Source organism: Pristiophorus japonicus, chromosome 22 (genome assembly GCF_044704955.1).
Source record: "Pristiophorus japonicus isolate sPriJap1 chromosome 22, sPriJap1.hap1, whole genome shotgun sequence".
Lineage (NCBI taxonomy): Eukaryota > Metazoa > Chordata > Chondrichthyes > Pristiophoridae > Pristiophorus > Pristiophorus japonicus.
In genome coordinates, this window is record NC_091998.1 from 9,256,714 (window position 1) to 9,275,797 (window position 19,084).

The 19,084-nt window shown below is 46.6% G+C and overlaps 1 protein-coding gene across 2 annotated transcripts in view; it reads left to right on the top strand.

Annotated features, from left to right (window-relative positions):
- The window catches only part of csgalnact2 (chondroitin sulfate N-acetylgalactosaminyltransferase 2), a 73,148-nt gene extending 54,621 nt beyond the window's left edge, over positions 1-18,527 (top strand). For both annotated transcript variants that reach the window (XM_070865600.1, XM_070865599.1), the window contains exons 5-9: positions 690-791; positions 2,208-2,386; positions 4,911-5,005; positions 7,229-7,310; positions 12,704-18,527. In XM_070865600.1, coding sequence (XP_070721701.1) covers positions 690-791; positions 2,208-2,386; positions 4,911-5,005; positions 7,229-7,310; positions 12,704-12,996 — 751 coding nt within the window. In that variant the 3' untranslated portion in view covers positions 12,997-18,527. The remainder of the gene's footprint in view (positions 1-689; positions 792-2,207; positions 2,387-4,910; positions 5,006-7,228; positions 7,311-12,703) is intronic.
- The last annotated feature ends 557 nt before the right edge of the window (positions 18,528-19,084 follow it).

The following is a 19,084-nucleotide window of genomic DNA, read 5'->3' on the forward strand; positions in this document are numbered from 1 at the left end:
GTTAGTGCATCCGCATTTCCTATAACAGTTGTACAGGGCCTTGGTGAGGCCACACCTTGAATATTGTGTGCAGTTTTAGTCTCCTAATCTGAGGAAAGACATTCTTGCTATTGAGGGAATGCAGCGAAGGTTCACCAGTCTGATTCCCGGGATGACAGGACTGACCTATGAAGAAAGACTAGATCGGCTAGGCTTTATATTCACTGGAATTTAGAAGAATGAGAGGGGATCTCATAGAAACATATAAATTTCTGACTGGATTGGAGAGGTTAGATGCAGGAAGAATGTTCCCGATGTTGGGGAAGTCCAGAACCAGGGGTCACAGTCTAAGGATAAGGGGTAAGCCATTTAGGACTGAGATGAGGAGAAACTGCTTCACCCAGAGAATTGTGAACCTGTGGAATTCTCTACCACAGAAAGTTGTTGAGGCCAGTTCGTTAGATGCATTCAAAAGGGAGTTAGATGTGGCCCTTACGGCTAAAGGGATCAAGGGGTATTGAGAGAAAGTATGAATGGGGTACTGAAGTTGCATGATCAGCCATGATCATATTGAATGGTGGTGCAGGCTCGAAGGGCCGAATGGCCGACTCCACCTATTTTCTATGTAACACAACCTCTGTCGACAGATTTCAGCTTGACCATTCTACCCACGTCTGAACGCCGACATTTCCAATTGTTGTTTTACGCAGGGACGTGTGCATTCACTTGGACGGGCATGTCTATCTCACCGTCGTCTACTTTGGCCGGGAAGGGTTAGGCGATGTGAGGAGGATCCTGGAGCTGACTGCCAGGTGAGCCACGTAGAGGGGTTTTCATTACACGCTTCAGGAACTGGCCACAAGGTGGCATGGTGTCAAGTATTGGCTCCACAATGGTGGACCTGACGTTTGTGTGACATTATAAAACACAGGTTTCCTCTGGTCATTTTATTTTTTAACCAACTGAATTGGTCACCCTCTCACTAATGCACAGTGACCAGAGAAAATCTCGGTCAATGCCCTTCTCCCCTTGAATAAATTAGGACACATCTTATTCTCAATAATGTGCACATTGGGGTACAGCAACACAGTAAGGGGTACGGTTGCATTGTTTTTTTTTTTCCGGAGTGTGGGCATCACTGGCAAGGCCGGCATTTATTACCAGTCCCTAACTGCCCTCGAGAAGGTGGTGGTGAGCCGCTGCAGTCCGTGTGGTGAATGTACTCCCACAGTGCTGTTAGGGAGGGAGTTATGTTACTGGACTAATGATCCGGAGACATGGGTTCAAACCCCATCACGGCAGCCGGGGAATTTAAATTCAGTTAATTAAATAAAACCTGGAATAAAAAAGCCAGTGTCAGTAATGGTGACCACGAAACTACCGGATTGTCGGAAAAACCCATCTGGTTCATTGATGTCCTTTAGGGAAGGAAATCTGCTGTCCTTACCCGGTCTGGCCTATATGTGACTCCAGACCCACAGCAATGTGGTTGACTCTTAACTGCCCTCTGAAATGGCAATTAAGCCTGGGCAATAATTGTTGGCCATTCCAGCGATACCCATATCCTGTAAATGAATTATTTTTTCATTGCTAGGGTTGGGTAGCAATGCACAGCGCCACACATGTAGATTTATACTTGCAACCCCTCAGGTTGAGTAATGTCAGGTTCAGTGTTCCCTCTAATTTTGGGAGCACTGCGCAACCCCTTCAAAATACTGCGCATGCGCGGGTTTTGCATTGAAATGCTGGCAAACCGGCCGCACAGAATCGCTGGCGACTGCGCAGCTTGAAGGGAACATTGGTCTGGTGATAAAATCCTCCGCCCTGTTTTCAAACCCCACTGTGGCCTTGCCCCTCCCTATCTCTGTAACCTCCTCCAGCCCCACAACCCTCCGAGATCTCTGCGCTCCTCCAATTCTGGCCTCTTGTACAGCCCTGATTTTAATCGTTCCACCTGTGCCTTTAGCTGTCTGGGCCCCAAGCTCGAGAATTCCCTCCCCTAAACCTCGCTGCATCTCCTTTTAAGACACCTCTTAAAACCTACTTCTTTGACCAAGATTTGTCCTTGTATCTGCTTATGTGACCCGGTGTCAAATTTTGTTTGATAACTCTCGGGAAGTTTTACTATGTTAAAGGCGCTATATAAATGCAAGTTGTTAATGCAGCCTTTAGAGGTTTAAAACTGGAAGTGTTAAATCACCGGAGTAAAAGGTTGTTTTTCTGTGCAGTGAAACTAATTTTCATAACTACACTCTGGTTCCATTGGTTGATGAGTTTTCTCGGGGCCGTGGCCTAGACATGGGAGCCCGGACCTGGGAGAAGGGCGAGGCGCTGATGTTTTTTTGTGACGTGGATATTTATATCTCTCCTGAGTTTCTTAATAGCTGCCGGATAAACACAGAGCCTGGTGAGTCAACCTTTGTTAGAATTTAATAAGGACCATTGCATTTTTTGGTGTAAGTGGTTAGGTTAGAGAATGCCCAAATACATATTGGGATCATTTAGTGCTGAGGAAACAGTGGAATTGTCAGCTTGTTGATATCCCAGTCAGATAGTTGTGGGTTTGGACACCATTCCAGAAATTCACGTAAACTAGGCCAACACCTGGGGCTGGATTTTTGGGCTAAACCGGAGGCGGGGCGAGAAAGTTAGCGGCCGGGAATAGTTTGGTAAGGAAGTTCCGCCATCTGGGCCCTGCATCAGGGAGCGCAGCGCGAAGGGCGATGTTGTACTCTTTTCGAGGCGCAAAACTGGGAAACTCGCAAACTAAAGTGCCGGGCCGTGTGCGATCCGAGAGGGACTAGGCGTTGAGGGGGGGGGGAACCTTAAAAAACCCCCACAAAAACATTCCCAACACATTGCCCACGCCACCACAACACACATCGTTGCAAAAATTTAAAGAACAAACACTCGAACTTACCGTTGCATCACTCCACCGTGCTCACCGCCCGCTGGCATGGCTGGAGCGCACTGATTTCCCAGGCGATCATTGCCAGGCTCGACTCCAGCGGACGGTGTCGCAACCAGAGGCGTTGCACACCCGGCGCAGCTCTTCCCGGCGGTACCGCAAAACCAAGGATCGCGGCCGGATGCAGCGTCCCGTCTCACGCCGCAAAGGATCGGAAAATCCAGCCCCCGAGTATTCTGCAATTGCTGTCCTTCGGATTGAGTGTTAACCCAGGCCCTGCTGGTGCTGGCTGATGTTACAATCCTATGGCACTATTTGAAGTCAAGCCTGGTTTGTTCGCCTTGTGTCCTGGCTTACATGCCTCTCCTCAATCCAGCACTCCCAAAAACATGCGGAAGAATGAGAGGTGATCTCATTGAAACGTGTAAGATTCCAAGAGGGTTTGACAGGGGGAGATACTGAGAGAGAACGTTGCAAAAGTGACTCGACTTTTTTTTTTTTTTTAAAGTATTTCATTGGCTGTAAAGTGTTTTGGGCCGTCCGGTGGTTGTGAAAGGTGCTATATAAATGCAAGTCTTTTATTCACATCTAATACTGGAGAGCTCAAGCCGTTTGTTTTTTTGGACCTTTATGTGCAGCCCATGGAACTCACTGGAGCACAAAATGACAATAACTTGGATTTATATGAAACTTGAATATCCCTCCAGCTGCCAATGGCCAGCAGAGCTCGGTGCCCAGATTGAGGAGCTCTCCGACAATGAGGGAGCAGTGCAAACTAGTCCTTCCCAAATCTCCTGATTAATTCAAACAGGCGAAAACCACTGATTGCAAAATATCAATGCGGACAGAATCTGAGTTGTCGGGACTCTGTCTGCAGTCTGTAAGCTGTAGTTTGAACACCCCAGATCTGTGTCAGGTAGGTTTGCATCGTTTCACCCCAACTTCCTCTTAAACCTCTTCAATCGTTTGTTAGTGCAGCTTTGGAGATACAGGAGACTGGACTCTCCCAAGAAAGGCCCCAAGGATCACTGGACACTTGGCTCATAACCTGCCATTTTTCTCTGAATTAAAAGAAAGACTTGCATTTAGATAGCGCCTTTCACAATCATCGGACATCTCAAAGCGCTTTACAGCCAATGAAGTACTTTTGGAGTGTAGTCACTGTTGTAATGTGGGAAACGCGGCAGTCAATTTGCGCACAGCAAGCTCCCACACACAGCAATGTGATGATGACCAGATCATCTGTTTTTTGTTCTGTTGATTGAGGGATAAGTAGTGGCCCAGGACACCAGAGATAACTCCCCTGCTCCTCTTCGTGGGATCTTTCACATCCACCTGAGAGCAGACAGGTCCTGGGTTTAACGTCTCATCCAACAGTGCAGCACTCCCTCAGCACTGCACTAACTCTTAATGTGCTCAAGTTCCTGGAGTGGGACTTGAACCCACAACCTTCTGACCCAGAGGCGAGGGTGCTACCCACTGAGCCATAGCTGATTACTTGGAAGTAACTTAGTAATTATTAGTTGGGTTTTGTACAGAAGCTCCTGGTATAAATCTCTCCTTTAGGAACATAGGAACAGGAGGAGGCCATTCAGCCCCTCGAGCCTGTTCCGCCATTCAATGAGATCATGGCTGATCTGTGACCTAACTCCATATCCCCGCCTTTGCCCCATATCCCTTAATTCCTTTGGTTCACAAAAATCTTGTCAATTTCAGATCTAAAATTAATAATTCATCCAGCATCAATTGCCGTTTGCGGAAGAGAGTTCCAAACTCTGCTGCCCTTTGTGTGTAGAAGTGTTTCCTAACTTCACTCCTGAACGGCCTGGCTCCCATTTTTCGACTAAGCCCTTAGTCCTAAAATCCCCAACCAGCGGGAATAGCTTCTCTCTATCTGCACTGTCTGTTCCGCTTAATATCCTGAAAACTTCGATCGGATGACCCTTTAAATTCTAGGGAATACAACCCTAATTTGTGTGGTCTCTCATTTGCACCATTTAATAAACTTTTGCTTTTTCCACAGGTAAAAAAGTTTTCTACCCTGTTGTGTTCAGCTTATACAATCCTGCTATTGTCTTTGCCAACCTAGATGGAGCCCCATCCATTGAGCAACAGCTGGTGAGTGGCTTATTTTAAATGATGCACTTTTGTTAATTTTTTTTTTTAATTGTATAGATTTGATTACAAAACTACATTTTGCATTCTCACAGTCGTACATCAGTTCAAGTGCCAATCCAGGACTTGCGTGCATAATCAGTTCGGTACTAAAGGGGCGTGGTGTCCTGCTGGAGGTATCATCGTTTAAACAAGACTTTAAACCGAGGCCTTGTTAACTTGTTCCAGTGGCTCAGGTGGATGTTAAAGATCCCGTGGTACCAGTTGCAAAAGAGCAGTGTCCTGGTCAACATTCCTCCCTCAACCAACACCTGCAGAAAAACAGGAACAACAACAACTTGCATTTATAATAGCGCCCTTAACGTAGTACGAGATGAAAATTTGACGCCGAGCCGCATAAGTAGAAATTAGCGCAGGTGACCAAAAGCTTGGTCAAAGAGAGTTTTTAAGGAGCGCGTTGAAGGAGGAAAGAGAGGCGGAGAGGTTTAGGCAGGGAGTTCCAGAGCTTGGGGCCTCGGCAATAGAAGGCACGGCCGCCAATGGTTGAGCGATTATAATCAGGGATGCTCAGGAGGGCAGAATTAGAGGAGCACATACATTTGGCGGGGGGGGGGAAACGGTTTGTGGAGTTGAAGAAGATTACAGAGATAGGGATGGGTGAGGCCATGGAGGGATTTGAAAATAAGGATGAGAATTTTGAAATCGAGGTGTTGCTTATCTGGAAGCCAATGTAGGTCAGTGAGCACAGGGGCTGATGGGTGAGCCATCATTGGCCGTTTATCTCATTGTTGTTTGTAGAATCTGGCTGATGCGTTTGCGAACATAACAGCTGCATTTGAAATCAATTTATTGTCATTGAAGTGCTTTGAGATATTTCTCGTGGACGTGGGATAAGTGTAATACAAATGGACACTGCCCTGTACTTCCTCCCTCCCTCCAATGTGCGCTCCTAACAATCCCGGAGAGAGCCATGCTCTGCTGTAAATGTCAGCTCCAACGTCAATGGGCCTTCGAACCTCTGAAAACACCATTTCTTTTTGTTGGTGTGATTTTTTTTTCTTATTTTCTAAATGGACCGACTGAGAGGTCCTTCTTTTGTTGGGGGAGGAGAATAAGAAAGAAATTAAAGAGAGACTTGCAGTATATAGCGCCTTTCACAATCACCTGGTGTTGCAAAGCACTTTGCAGCTAATTAAGTACTTTTTAAAAAGAAAAAATGTAGTCACTGTTGCAATGTAGGAAACGCAGCAGCCAATTTGCACACAGTAAGCTCCCACGCACAGCAATGTGATAATGACCCAGATAATGTTGGTTGAGAGTTAAATATTGGCCCCAGGACACCGGGAATAACTCTAACTGCTCTTCTTCGGAATAGTGGGATCTTTTATGCCACCTGAGAGGGCAGATGGCGCCTCGGTTTAAATCTCATCCAAAAGTCGCACTTCAATCTGTAAAAGTGTGAATTGAAAGTTTTGAATCGGTCCCTGGGCCTCATTATCATAACAATTGGATTGAAATTGATCTTGAAGCCTTCAGGGAACCGACGGGATGTACTGCAAGGCCATTTCCCTCTATCCAATGATTTAATGAGAGTTGGGAAATACATGGGATTGAGGGACGCCTTCCTATTTCTGGCTATATGCTTTGTTCCTGCCAGACTCTTATCTCCTGTCTGTTCCAGCAGATACTCTCGAGTTTAGAAGAATGACAGGTGATCTCATTGAAACATACAAGATTCTGAGGGGGATTGACAGGGTAGATGCTGAGAGGTTGTTCCCCCTGGCTGGAGAGTCTAGAACCAGGGGGTCACAGTCTCAGGATAAAGAGTTGGCCATCTAAGACTGAGATGAGGAGGAATTTCTTGGAGCGTGGTGAATCTTTGGAATTCTCTACCTCAGAGGGCTGTGGAGGCTCAGTCTTTGAGTATATTCAAGGCTGAGATCAATAGATTTTTGGACTCCTAAGGGAATCGAGGGATATGAGGATGTTGCGGAAGAAGTGGATTTGAGGTTGAAGAACAGCCATGATCTTATTAAATGGTGGAGCAGGCTCGAGGGGCCAAGTGGCCGACTCCTGCTCCTAATTCTTATGTTTTTATACGTATGGTTAGTCAGACTACTAAATGAAACGGTGTGGAGCAGTGAAATATTTCTCGCAATCTCTGTTAAGCTGAACGTGCTTTTTTTCCCTGGACGCTTGGGTCATTTGTTTTTAACCTTCACACAGGTGCATAAGAAAGATTCCGGGTTCTGGCGAGATTTTGGATTTGGAATGACGTGTCAATATCGCTCCGATTTCCTCACTATTGGTAAGTCAGAATAAAATAAAGCGCAGATCATATCCAGTTGTGTAATGCTTGTTTTTAAAAAATTATTTAGCCATTCACAAGATGTGGGTGTCGCTGGCAAGGCCGGCATTTATTGCCCGTCCCTAATTGCCCTCGAGAAGGTGGTGGTGAGCTGCCGCCTTGGACCGCTGCAGTCCGTGTGATGAAGGTGCTCCCACAGCGCTGTTAGGCATGTTGGGCCCTGTCTGCTCTCTCGGGTGGACGTAAAAGATCTCACGGCCACTATTCGAAGAAGAGCAGAGGAGTTCTCACCGGTGTCCTTGCTGACATTTATCCCCCGATGAACATCACTTTAAAAAAAAACTGATGAACTGGTCATTGCTGTTTCTGGGAGCTTGCTGTTGGCAAATTGGCTGCTGCATTTCCCGCATTGCAACACTTCAAAAGTATAACATCGACTGCTATATAAATGCAAGTCTTCATTTTCTTCTTACTGCCCTATACACTACGTATTATTCCAGGATTTCGACCCAGCGATGATGAAGGAACGGCGATATATTTCCCAGTCAGGATGATGTGTGACGTGGAGGGGAACTTGGAGGTGGTGGTGTTCCCATGCTCCTGCTGCCCTTGTCCTTCTAGGTGGTAGAGGTCACGGGTTTGGGAGGTGCAGCTAAAGAAGCCTTGGGAGTTGCTGCAGTGCATCTTGTGACAGTTCTTCATAGAATCATAGAAATTTACAGCACGGAAGGAGGCCATTTCTTGTCCACACCGACCGACAAAGAGCTACCAGCCTAATCCCACTTTGCAGCTCTTGGTCTGTAGCCTTTAAGTGCACATGAGAACATGAGAACAGGAATAGGCCATACAGCCCCTCGAGCCTGCTCCGCCATTCAATAAGATCATGGCTGATCTGATCATGGACTCAGCTCCACCTCCCTGCCTGCTCCCCATAACCCCTTACCCCTTACCCCTTATCAGTTAAGAAACTGTCTCTTTCTGTCTTAAATTTATTTAATGTCCCAGCTTCCACAGCTCTCTGAGGCAGCGAATTCTACAGATTTACAACCCTCTGAGAGAAGAAATTTCTCCTCATCTCAGTTTTAAATGGGTGGCCTCTTATTCTAAGATCATGCCCTCTAGTTCTAGTCTCCCCCATCAGTGAAAACATCCTCTCTGCATCCACCTTGTCAAGCCCCCTCATAATCTTATACGTTTCGATAAGATCACCTCTCATTCTTCTGAATTCCAATGAGTAGAGGCCCAACCTCATAAGTCAACCCCCTCATCCCTGGAATCAACCTAGTGAACTGCCTCCAAAGCAAGTATATCCTTTGTAAATATGGAAACCAAAACTGCACGCAGTATTCCAGGTGTGGCTTCACCAATACCCTGTATAGCTGTAGCAAAACTTGCCTGCTTTTATACTCCATCCCCTTTGCAATAAAGGCCAAGATTCCATTGGCCTTCCTAATCACTTGCTGTACCTGCATACTATCCTTTTGTGTTTCATGCACAGGTACCCCAGGTCCTGCTGTACTGCAGCACTTTGCAATCTTTCTCCATTTAAGTGCATGACCTCGCACTTTCTAACATTATACTCCATCTGCCAAATTGTTGCTGACTCATTTAGCCTGTCTATGTCCTTTTGCAGATTTTTTGTGTCCTCCTCACACATTGCTTTTCCTCCCATTTTTGTATCGTCAGTAAACTTGGCTACGTTACACTCGGTCCCTTCTTCCAAATCGTTAATATAGATTGTAAATAGTTGGGGTCCCAGCACTGATCCCTGCGGCACCCCACTAGTTACTGGTTGCCAACCAGAGAATGAACCATTTATCCCGACTCTCTTTTCTGTTAGTTAGCCAATCCTCTATTCATGCTAATATATTACCCCCAACACCGTGAACTTTTATCCTATGCAGTAACCTTTAACGTGGCACCTTGTCAAATGCCTTCTGGAAGTCCAAATACACCACATCCACTGGTTCCCCTTTATCCACCCTGTTTGTTACATCCTCAAAGAACTCCAGCAAATTTGTCAAACATGACTTCCCCTTCATAAATCCATGCTGACTCTGCCTGACTGAATTTTGCTTTTCCGAATGTCCTGCTACCTCTTCTTTAATAATGGACTCCAACATTTTCCCAACCACAGATGTTAGGCTAACTGGTCTATAGTTTCCTGCTTTTTGTCTGCCTCCTTTTTTAAATAGGGGCGTTACATTTGCAGTTTTCCAATCTGCTGGGACCTGCCCAGAATCCAGGGAATTTTGGTAAATTACAACCAATGCATCCACAATCCCTGCCGCTACTTCTCAAGACCCCAGGCTGCAAGCCATCAGGTCCAGGGGATTTATTTGCCTTTAGTCCTATTATCTTACTGAGTACTACCTCCTTTGAGATTGTATTAAGTTCCTCCCTCCTTATAGCCCCTTGACTATCCACTGTTGGAATATTGTTAGTGTCCTCTACCGTAAAGACTGATACAAAATATTTGTTCAGAGTTTCTGCCATCTGTCATTTCTCATAGCGACTGCTAGGTAGAAACATAGAAACATAGAAAATAGGTGCAGGAGTAGGCCATTCGGCCCTTCGAGCCTGCACCGCCATTCAATAAGATCATGGCTGATCATTCCTTCAGTACCCCTTTCCTGTTTTCTCTCCATAACCCTTGATCCCCTTAACCGTAAGGGCCATATCTCACTCCCTCTTGAATATATCCAATGAACTGGCATCAACAACTCTCTGCGGCAGAGAATTCCACAGATCAACAACTCTGAGTGAAGAAGTTTCTCCTCATCTCAGTCCTAAATGGCCTACCCCTTATCCTAAGACTATGTCCCCTGGTTCTGGACTTCCCCAACATCAAGAACATTCTTTCCGCATCTAACCTGTCCAGTCCCGTCAGAATCCTGTATGTTTCTATGAGATCCCCTCACATCCTTCTAAACGCCAGTGAATAAAAGCGCAGTTGATCCAGTCTCTCCTCATATGACAGTCCAGCCATCCCTGGAATCAGTCTGGTAGGGGTGACAATTACTTCTGCAGAATAAACATCACTTCATGTGCCTGTGAGTGAACTGTTTTAGGCAAGAAAGTGTTGTATAGCTCAATCTACTGCACTCACTTCACCCTCCGGGCCTTGTGTCTGGTGGCTCAATGAGTTCATGTTAACCAAGGTCCTGTTGAGTTGGTGTTTGGCCAGAGCACCGTTGCCCATGTACAGGGTGTCAGCTGTGGCTCAGTGGGCAGCACCCTCGCCTCTGAGTCAGAAGGTTGTGGGTTCAAGTCCAGAGACTTGAGCACAAAAACTAGGCTGACACTCTAGTGCAGTGCTGCGGGAGTGCCGCACTGTCGGAGGTGCCGTCTTTCAGATGAGAAGTTAAACTGAGGCCCCATCTGCCCTCTCAGGTGGGCATAAAAGATCCCACGGCCACTAGAAGAAGAGCAAGGGAGTTATCCCCGGTGTCTTTGCCAATATTTATCCCTCAATCAATATCACTTTTCCAAAAAAAACAGATGATCTAGTCATTGCTGTTTCTGGCAGAAAATTGACTGCTGCATTATCCTACATTACAACACTTCAAAAATACTTTATTGGCTGCTATATAAATGCAAGTCATTGTTTTCTCTTTATTGCCCTATACACTCCGTATTGTGTCTCCTTGTTGCTCTTTGCGCAATTGTAAGCAACCAACACATCCTCTGTTGCATTCTTCAAGCCTGCTCAACCAGGTGTCACCTTGGAACTGCATTGAGCCTGGAAGCTCACTGGAAACCTCTCCACTAAGACCAAACCCACAAGGAATTGGAGCACAGAGGCTGCCTCCACCATCACTGTAAAATGGTGCCAACACTGAAGCACCAATGCACCATGTCATGGAGCAAGGAGCCATCGACTCCCACCCACCATCTCGCACTCTGGTTACGCCTGGAGACTCCTCCCTCTGGCCCGCCCTCTGCTCAGCTCGCATACCGATGAGTTTGGGAATTTGGCTGGATAGCCATCGCTAGGATCCGTGTCACAGAATCATAGATCGATGCAGCACAGGAGGTGGTCATTGGGACCATCATGCCTGTGCCGGCTCTTTGAAAGTTAGTGTCGCCCCCCCCTGCTCTTTCCCCACAGCCCTGGAAATCTTTACTCTTCAAGTATTTATCCAGTTGCCCGTTGAGAGTTATTGAATCTGCTTCAACCACACTTTCAGATGTTACCACCTTGGATTATAGACAGGATTCAGCACTAAAACTCTCATTCGATATTCTCAATGACCTTTTCACTTTTTAACCAAATAGTTAGCTTGCATCATCTGGCCTTGTAGGAAAGTTGTAGTTTAAACCTCACTCCAGAACTCCAACACATAGTCTGGCAGCCCAATGATGTCTGTTCGATGTCCCGCTGTACGACTCCAAGAAGAGCATAAGAACATAAGAAATAGGAGCGGGAGTCGGCCATTCGGCCCCTCGAGCCTACTCCACCATTCAATAAGATCATGGCTGATCTTCTACCTCAACTCCACTTTCCTGCACTGTCCCCATAATCCCTTGATTCCCTTAATATTCAAAAATGTATTGATCTCGGTCTTACATACACTCAAAGACTGAGCCTCCACAGCCCTCTGGGATGGAGAATTCCAAAGATTAATCACCCTCTGAGTGAAGATGTTCTCCCCATCTCAGTCCTAAATGGCCGACCCCTGAGACTGTGACCCCTGGTTCTAGACTCCCCAGCCAGGGGGAAACATCCTCCCTGAATCTACCCTGTCAAACCTTGTAAGAATGTTGTATGTTTCAATGAGATCACCTCTCATTCTTCTAAACTCCAGAGAATATAGGCCTAGTCTGCTCAATCTCTCCTCATAGGGCAATCCCCCCATCCTAGGAATCAGTTTCGTGAACCTTCATTGCGCTCCCTCTATGGCAAGTATATCCTTCCTTGGGTAAGGAGACCAAAACTGTACACAATACTCCAGATGTGGTCTCACCAGGGCCCTATATAATTGCAGTAAGACGTCTTTACTCTTGCACTCAAATCCTTTTGTAATAAAGGCCAACATGCCTTTTGCTTTGTTAAAAGCAGTGAGATCCAATGTATTGGCTCCACCATTTTATGGTGATGGTGCTTTGGCTAACAACCTCTCCCCTCAGCCGATGCTGTTTATGGGCTCTTGTGCACAAAATGGCTGCCACATAAGTGTCTGCACTTTAAAGTAACAGTGCGCGGGACATTTCTAGAATGTGATTGGCAAAGTTCCCGTTAAGCAGCGGCTTTACAATTCAAATAACTGCGTGTGTGAGAGAAATTGAACGGGCCACAGCCCGTTAAAGGTTTCTCCCCCCCCCCCCCCCCCCCAAAAAAGAGTTAGCGGGAACATTGACGATGAATGCAAAAATGCTTTGTTTCTTTGCAGGCGGCTTTGACCTGGATGTGAAAGGCTGGGGTGGGGAGGACGTCCACCTGTACAGGAAGTACCTACACAGTGACCTGATCGTGGTGCGTACACCGGTCTCCAGCCTCTTCCACCTGTGGCACGAGAAGCATTGTGCCGATGAGCTGACTCCGGAGCAGTACCGGATGTGCATTCAGTCCAAGGCCATGAACGAGGCGTCCCAGGCTCACCTGGGCATGCTGGTGTTCCGCGAGGAGATTGAGGCCCACCTCCGCAAGCAGGCCTACAGGACTGACGGTGACATTTCTGACTGAGCCGGAAAACTCGGGACACGCTCGGCCTTTTAAGGCTTGCAATCTGCGGGTCTTTGGACCAGGGCCGATGGTGTTTTATAGTGGGACCACGGATGTCTAAATAATGTATTGCATCGTACTGTGTTGCAATGGTTGTTTAACGGCACCAGATGCGCTGATGAGTTTATTCATTTAGATGGGGCTCAGCCGTGTGTGCGTGTCATTAGCCCTCGCAATGAATAGTGCCTCTTCAAGTATTCCCCCTCCACACGGATGGCTTTCACACTGCCCCCCACCCCCCCCCCCCACCCCAGCTTGCCCTGGTCTGTCCCCTCACAGCACGCTGGCACTGTAGTTCGAGAAAATGGGCGGCACACGGTCCAGGAGATTACAGGGTCTCGGTGTGAGTTAACAGAATAACGGCTCGCTACGGAGCAGTATTAATATTCGGACTGCCACTGCCACAATTTCCACACACTTTTCCAAGCTGCCTTTATGTTTCCGGCCATCTGTGGGAGAATATGTAAAGGCACGCAGAGGCTAAAGGCCAGCCAGCACCTGGGAGCCCCTGCTGAGTGCAAGTTCAAGACCAACTTGGCTCAGTTCAGAATTCAGTTGATTCTGGGCCAGAAGGCTCCACATTGAAGCCCAACGAAGTCGTGCAGGCCGACACTGAGGAAGTGCTGCATCATCCTTTGGGTGAGATGTTCAGCCGAGGCTCCATCTGCCTGTTCGGGTGGACGTTAAAGATCTCCTGAGTACTACGCAAATGCGAGCGGAGGTGTTCTCCCAGTGTCCTGTCCAATGTCCCTCCTTCAACCAAAACAGATGAATACATCTCATCCTTTCTGGCACAGAATAGCTGCCACATTTGTAAATAGAAGTAATGCAAGGAGAAAGTGCTACAATCTTAGCAAGGGTCATTATGGATTTTCGGCTTTGATGTTTTTGGGGCGATAATGACGGTGGGGCAATTAAAGTTAGTGGCTGGGAACAGTTTGCCTCAGTAAGTAAATGGGCAGCTGGGCCCTGAGTCAGGGGGGCGCAGCGCTAAGGGAGGCGTTGTACACCTCTCGGAGCACTAGCCTGGGAAACTCCCGAGCTAAAGAGCCGGGCCAGGAACGCTCCGAGAGACACCAGAGGGGTGGGGGGGAAACTTAAAAAAAGCCCACAAAAACATTCCCAAACCATCGCCCACGCCCCCACAACTCACATTGCAAAACAAATTAAAAGACAAATCAATCACACTTACCTTAGGAGTCTGTTACCTACCTCTCCGCTGTTGGCATCGTTGGACTGCCTGATTTCCCAGGTGGTCAGTGTGGAGCGCGCTTCGGGGCGGTCGGGTTGGGCAATAGTCGCAACCAGGGGCTTTGTACACCGGCTGGTGCTGCTCTGCGGCAGCGCCGCTAAACCGGACCCGAGGATCGCCGCGGGGCGCTGAAGGCTGACCGCCCACCCAGAACACCTCACCGTCGCCGCTCCGGGGTGAAAAAAGGAAGGGAGAAGAGCCGAAAATCCGCCCCGATATAATTTTTTAACTTCAATAATTGAAGTAAAATGTGAATAAGAACGAAAATGTTAGTCTTGTGTATGGACATTTTCAAAGTAGTTTGTTGTATGTAAAGCACTTTGAGATGTTGCTGAGACAGGATAAGGCGCTGGCCTATTGTGATAAATATGCCTGTTTCTTTCCCCTGCACATTCCTCCCCCCCCCCCTCCGCACTGGACCCCATTGGAGATCTGGGCTTGTACACCCCAAGAAGTCTTGATCCAGTGTAGCTGTGGCAAGCTAATGCTGCAATCATACAGTGTGAATTCATTACTGAAGTCAAAATCTAGTGTTTGTCTTGTGGAATAGCTGAGCAGGAGAACAGGAGCTGTCTGGTATTGGAGTATTAATGACATTTTCAGCCGCTATCCATTTCATTTGAGGCATCTGGGTCAGCGCAACTGAGCAACTGAGCAGATCTGACACCATTGTGTATCATTTTTTTATTTTATTTTGATAGATCTTCCATTTCCAACTGTCAGGAAAGCTACCAACCTGATGGGACTGTAAATGCTCGCATGTAAGCTACCCCTTCAAAAAATAAATCCACCATAAATAACCAATAACATCCACGGCACCCGTCCAGGACAAGGGTTCACATCGCAAGCCTTCTATCCATCAAAAGTCAAAGGAGACATTTGACTATAAGATCATAATAGATAGTTATAGATGCAGTTTCCTAGCCATGTGAATAATAAATAATTAATATCGGAGTTAGTCACAGTTGTACAGGAAGCTCAATGTATCACTGGACTTCAGCATGGCTGAATCACTGAATACTAAATTATAACGGAATCATAGAGATTTACAACACAGCAGGAGGTCATTTGGCCCAACGTGTCCGAAAGAGAGCTATCCAGCCTAATCCCACTTTCCAGCTCTTGGTCTGTAGCCCTGTAGGTTACGGCACTTCAGGTGCACATCCAAGTACTTTTTAAATGTGATGAGGATTCCTGCCTCTACCACCAGTGAGTTCCAGACCCCCACTACCCTCGAGGTAAAAATATTTCCCCTCTAAACCGCCCCCCAATTACTTTAAATCTCTGCCCCCTGGTTGTTGACCCCTCTGCTAAGGGAAATAGGTCCTTTCTATCCACTTTAGGCCCCTCTTAATTTTATACACCTCAATAAAGTCTCCCCTCAGCCTCCTCTGTTCCAAAGAAAACAACCCTAGCCTAACCAATCTTTCCTCATAGCTAAAATTTTTCAGTCCAGGCAACATCCTCGTAAATCTCCTCTGTACCCTCCCTCGTGCAATCACATAGTTCCTGTAACGTGGTGACCAGAACTGCACGCAGTACTATAGCTGTGGCCTAACTAGTGTATTAATACTGTTCAAGCATAACCTCCCTGCTCTTGTATTGTAAACCTTGGCTAATAAAGGCAAGCATTCTGCATGCCTTCCTTAACCACCTCATCTACCTGTCCTACTACCTTCAGGGATCTGTGGACCTGCACTCCAAGGTCCCTTTGTTCCTCTACACTTCTCAGTAACCTATCATTTATTTTGTATTCCCTTTCCTCTGTTGGCCCTCCCCAATTGTATAACAGAATTTTTTGAGGATGTTTCCAATAGAGTGGACAAGGGAGAACCAGTTGATGTGTGGTGTATTTGGACTTTCAGAAGGCTTTCGACAAGGTCCCACACAAGATATTAATGTGCAAAGTTAAAGCACATGGGATTGGGGGTAGTGTGCTGACGTGGATTGAGAACTGGTTGGCAGACAGGAAGCAAAGAGTAGGAGTAAATGGGTACTTTTCAGAATGGCATGCAGTGACTAGTGGGGTACTGCAAGGTTCTGTGCTGGGGCCCCAGCTGTTTACATTGTACATTAATGATTTAGACGAGGGGATTAAATGTAGTATCTCCAAATTTGCGGATGACACTAAGTTGGGTGGCAGTGTGAGCTGCGAGGAGGATGCTATGAGGCTGCAGAGTGACTTGGATAGGTTAGGTGAGTGGGCAAATGCATGGCAGGTGAAGTATAATGTGGATAAATGTGAGGTTATCCACTTTGGTGTTAAAAACAGAGAGACAGACTATTATCTGAATGGTGACAGATTAAGAAAAGGGGAGGTACAACGGGACCTGGGTGTCATGGTACATCAGTCATTGAAGGTTGGCATGCAGGTACAGCAGGCAGTTAAGAAAGCAAATGGCATGTTGGCCTTCATAGCGAGGGGATTTGAGTACAGGGATAGGGAGGTGTTGCTGCAGTTGTACAGGGCCTTGGTGAGGTCACACCTGGAGTATTGTGTACAGTTTTGGTCTCCTAACTTGAGGAAGGACATTCTTGCTATTGAGGGAGTGCAGCGAAGGTTCACCAGACTGATTCCTGGGATGGCGGGACTGACCTACCAAGAAAGACTGGATCAACTGGGCTTCTATTCACTGGAGTTCAGAAGAATGAGAGGGGACCTCATAGAAACGTTTAAAATTCTGATGGATTCAGACAGGTTAGATGCAGGAAGAATGTTCCCAATGTTGGGGAAGTCCAGAACCAGGAGTCACAGTTGAAGGATAAGGGGTAAGCCATTTAGGACTGAGATGAGGAGAAACTTCTTCACCCAGAGAGTGGTGAACCTCTGGAATTCTCTACTACAGAAAGTTGTTGAGGCCAATTCACTAAATATATTCAAAAAGGAGCGAGATGTATTCCTTACTACTAGGGGGATCAAGGGGTATGGCGAGAAAGCAGGAATGGGGTACTGAAGTTGCATGTTCAGCCATGAACTCATTGAATGGTGGTGCAGGCTCGAAGGGCCAAATGGCCTGCTCCTGCATCTATTTTCTATGTTTCTATGTTTCTACCTCATACTTCTCAGATATCAGGTGATGGCCAATTCCCAGCCTCCAACAGTGGCCCAAATCCCAAGTCTTACATGTGAGTATGTACAGCAATTATCCTCTTCATGTGAAGCAGAGGTACAGCCCAATTATAGTTCCTACAAGTCACAAATGCCAGTCAGCTGCCTCACTGAGGCTTATGACCTTCCTTTACAGTACTAATACATCCACAGAAACTTGGTTGCTAATTTTAATTTGTATTTAAATAGTTCAATAATTCAAATATGTTTACAGTACACCATTAATAAAAACCAGCGTGCTGGGTCCAGTTGAATGGAGGTTCGCCTGAACTGCTGAATTAGTTTGACCTCTTCGTTTGGTATTGCACGTGGAACCCCACCAGCTGTTAAATCATGCCTTGCATATTTTAACAGTATATTAAAAAATATGGAGGTGTTCAGTCAGCCCCTACCCTGTCTGGTGACCTTGTTGATCATCGAAATTCACCCCTAGTCTGTCTTAGTTGCACTTTGGTATCAAAGTGTTACTGAAACTTCTTCAGCCAGCTATGCGCTACTGTGGCCGCATCATTCTTGGACCAAACTACTTCTGACTGAAACGAAGACCTCTCACATTCTGGAAGAGTCAAAGACGGTGTGAACTGGACAGTTGGGAGAATGAATAGTTGGATTCTCTGCACAAGGCATAATTTTCCTATCAATTAGGGAGGAGGATGGGTAGCAGTGTTATGTCAGGAGCAACCCGATTTAATCCTTCCCCCAACCAGTAGTATTAAATATTTCCCACTAGATACGGAGGTTAGTATGTTTCAGAGACTCCAGTCGCAGGAAGCTGATGCCAAGGCTCGGAGAAAGGGCAGGAAAGTTAGTTGACGCGTATGATCTCTAGAAAGGTAAAGTTAAAATCACCAGTGGCTCTCTGCACTACTAGTTCGAGAGAGAGAATGATGTCAAATTAAACACCCCTGCCCTGGTGCTTTTCCTTAATACCTTGGGGCCCTCTTCAAAGCTTTACCCAGCAACAGTGTCCTGTTTGTGTGCACTGTCTCCTCAGACCAGTTATGCTCCTAAGGATTGTGTTGAATTCTTCCATGTGTCCCTTTCGGTCACGCCTATGTTAAATAGGGCAGCTTAATGTTTACGTTTGGGAGTGGGTAAGGCTGCTGTCTCAATAAAAGCTGAAGCACTGTTCACTGTCGTCTTTACTTGATCTTACAGGACAACAAATTGTATTTATATAGCGCCTTTAACGGCTCAAGGCGCTTCACAGGAGTATTAGTAGATTTTAAAAATTGACACCGAGCCGCAAAGGCGCAGGTGACCAAAAGCTTGTCAGAGGTAGATTTTAAGGAGTGTCCTTAGCAGGAAAGAGAGGTTTCGGCAGGGAATTCCAGAGCTTAGGGCCAAGATGACAGAAGGCACGGCCACCAATAGTTGAGCGATTATAATCGGGGATGCTCAAGAGGGCAGAATTGGAGGAGTGCAGATATCTTGTGGGGAGGGGGGGTTATGGGGCTGGAGGAGATTAGAGATAGGGAGGGGTGAGGTTATGGAGGAATTTGAGAACCAGGATGAGAATTTTGAAATCGAGATGATGCTTAACCGGGAGCCAGGGGTGATGGGTAAATGGGACTTGGTGCAGGTTAGAACATGGGCAGCCGTGTTTTGATCACCTTTAGTTTACGTAAGGTAGAATGTGGGAGGCCAGCCAGGAGTGCATTAGAATAGTGAAGTCTAGAGGTAACAAA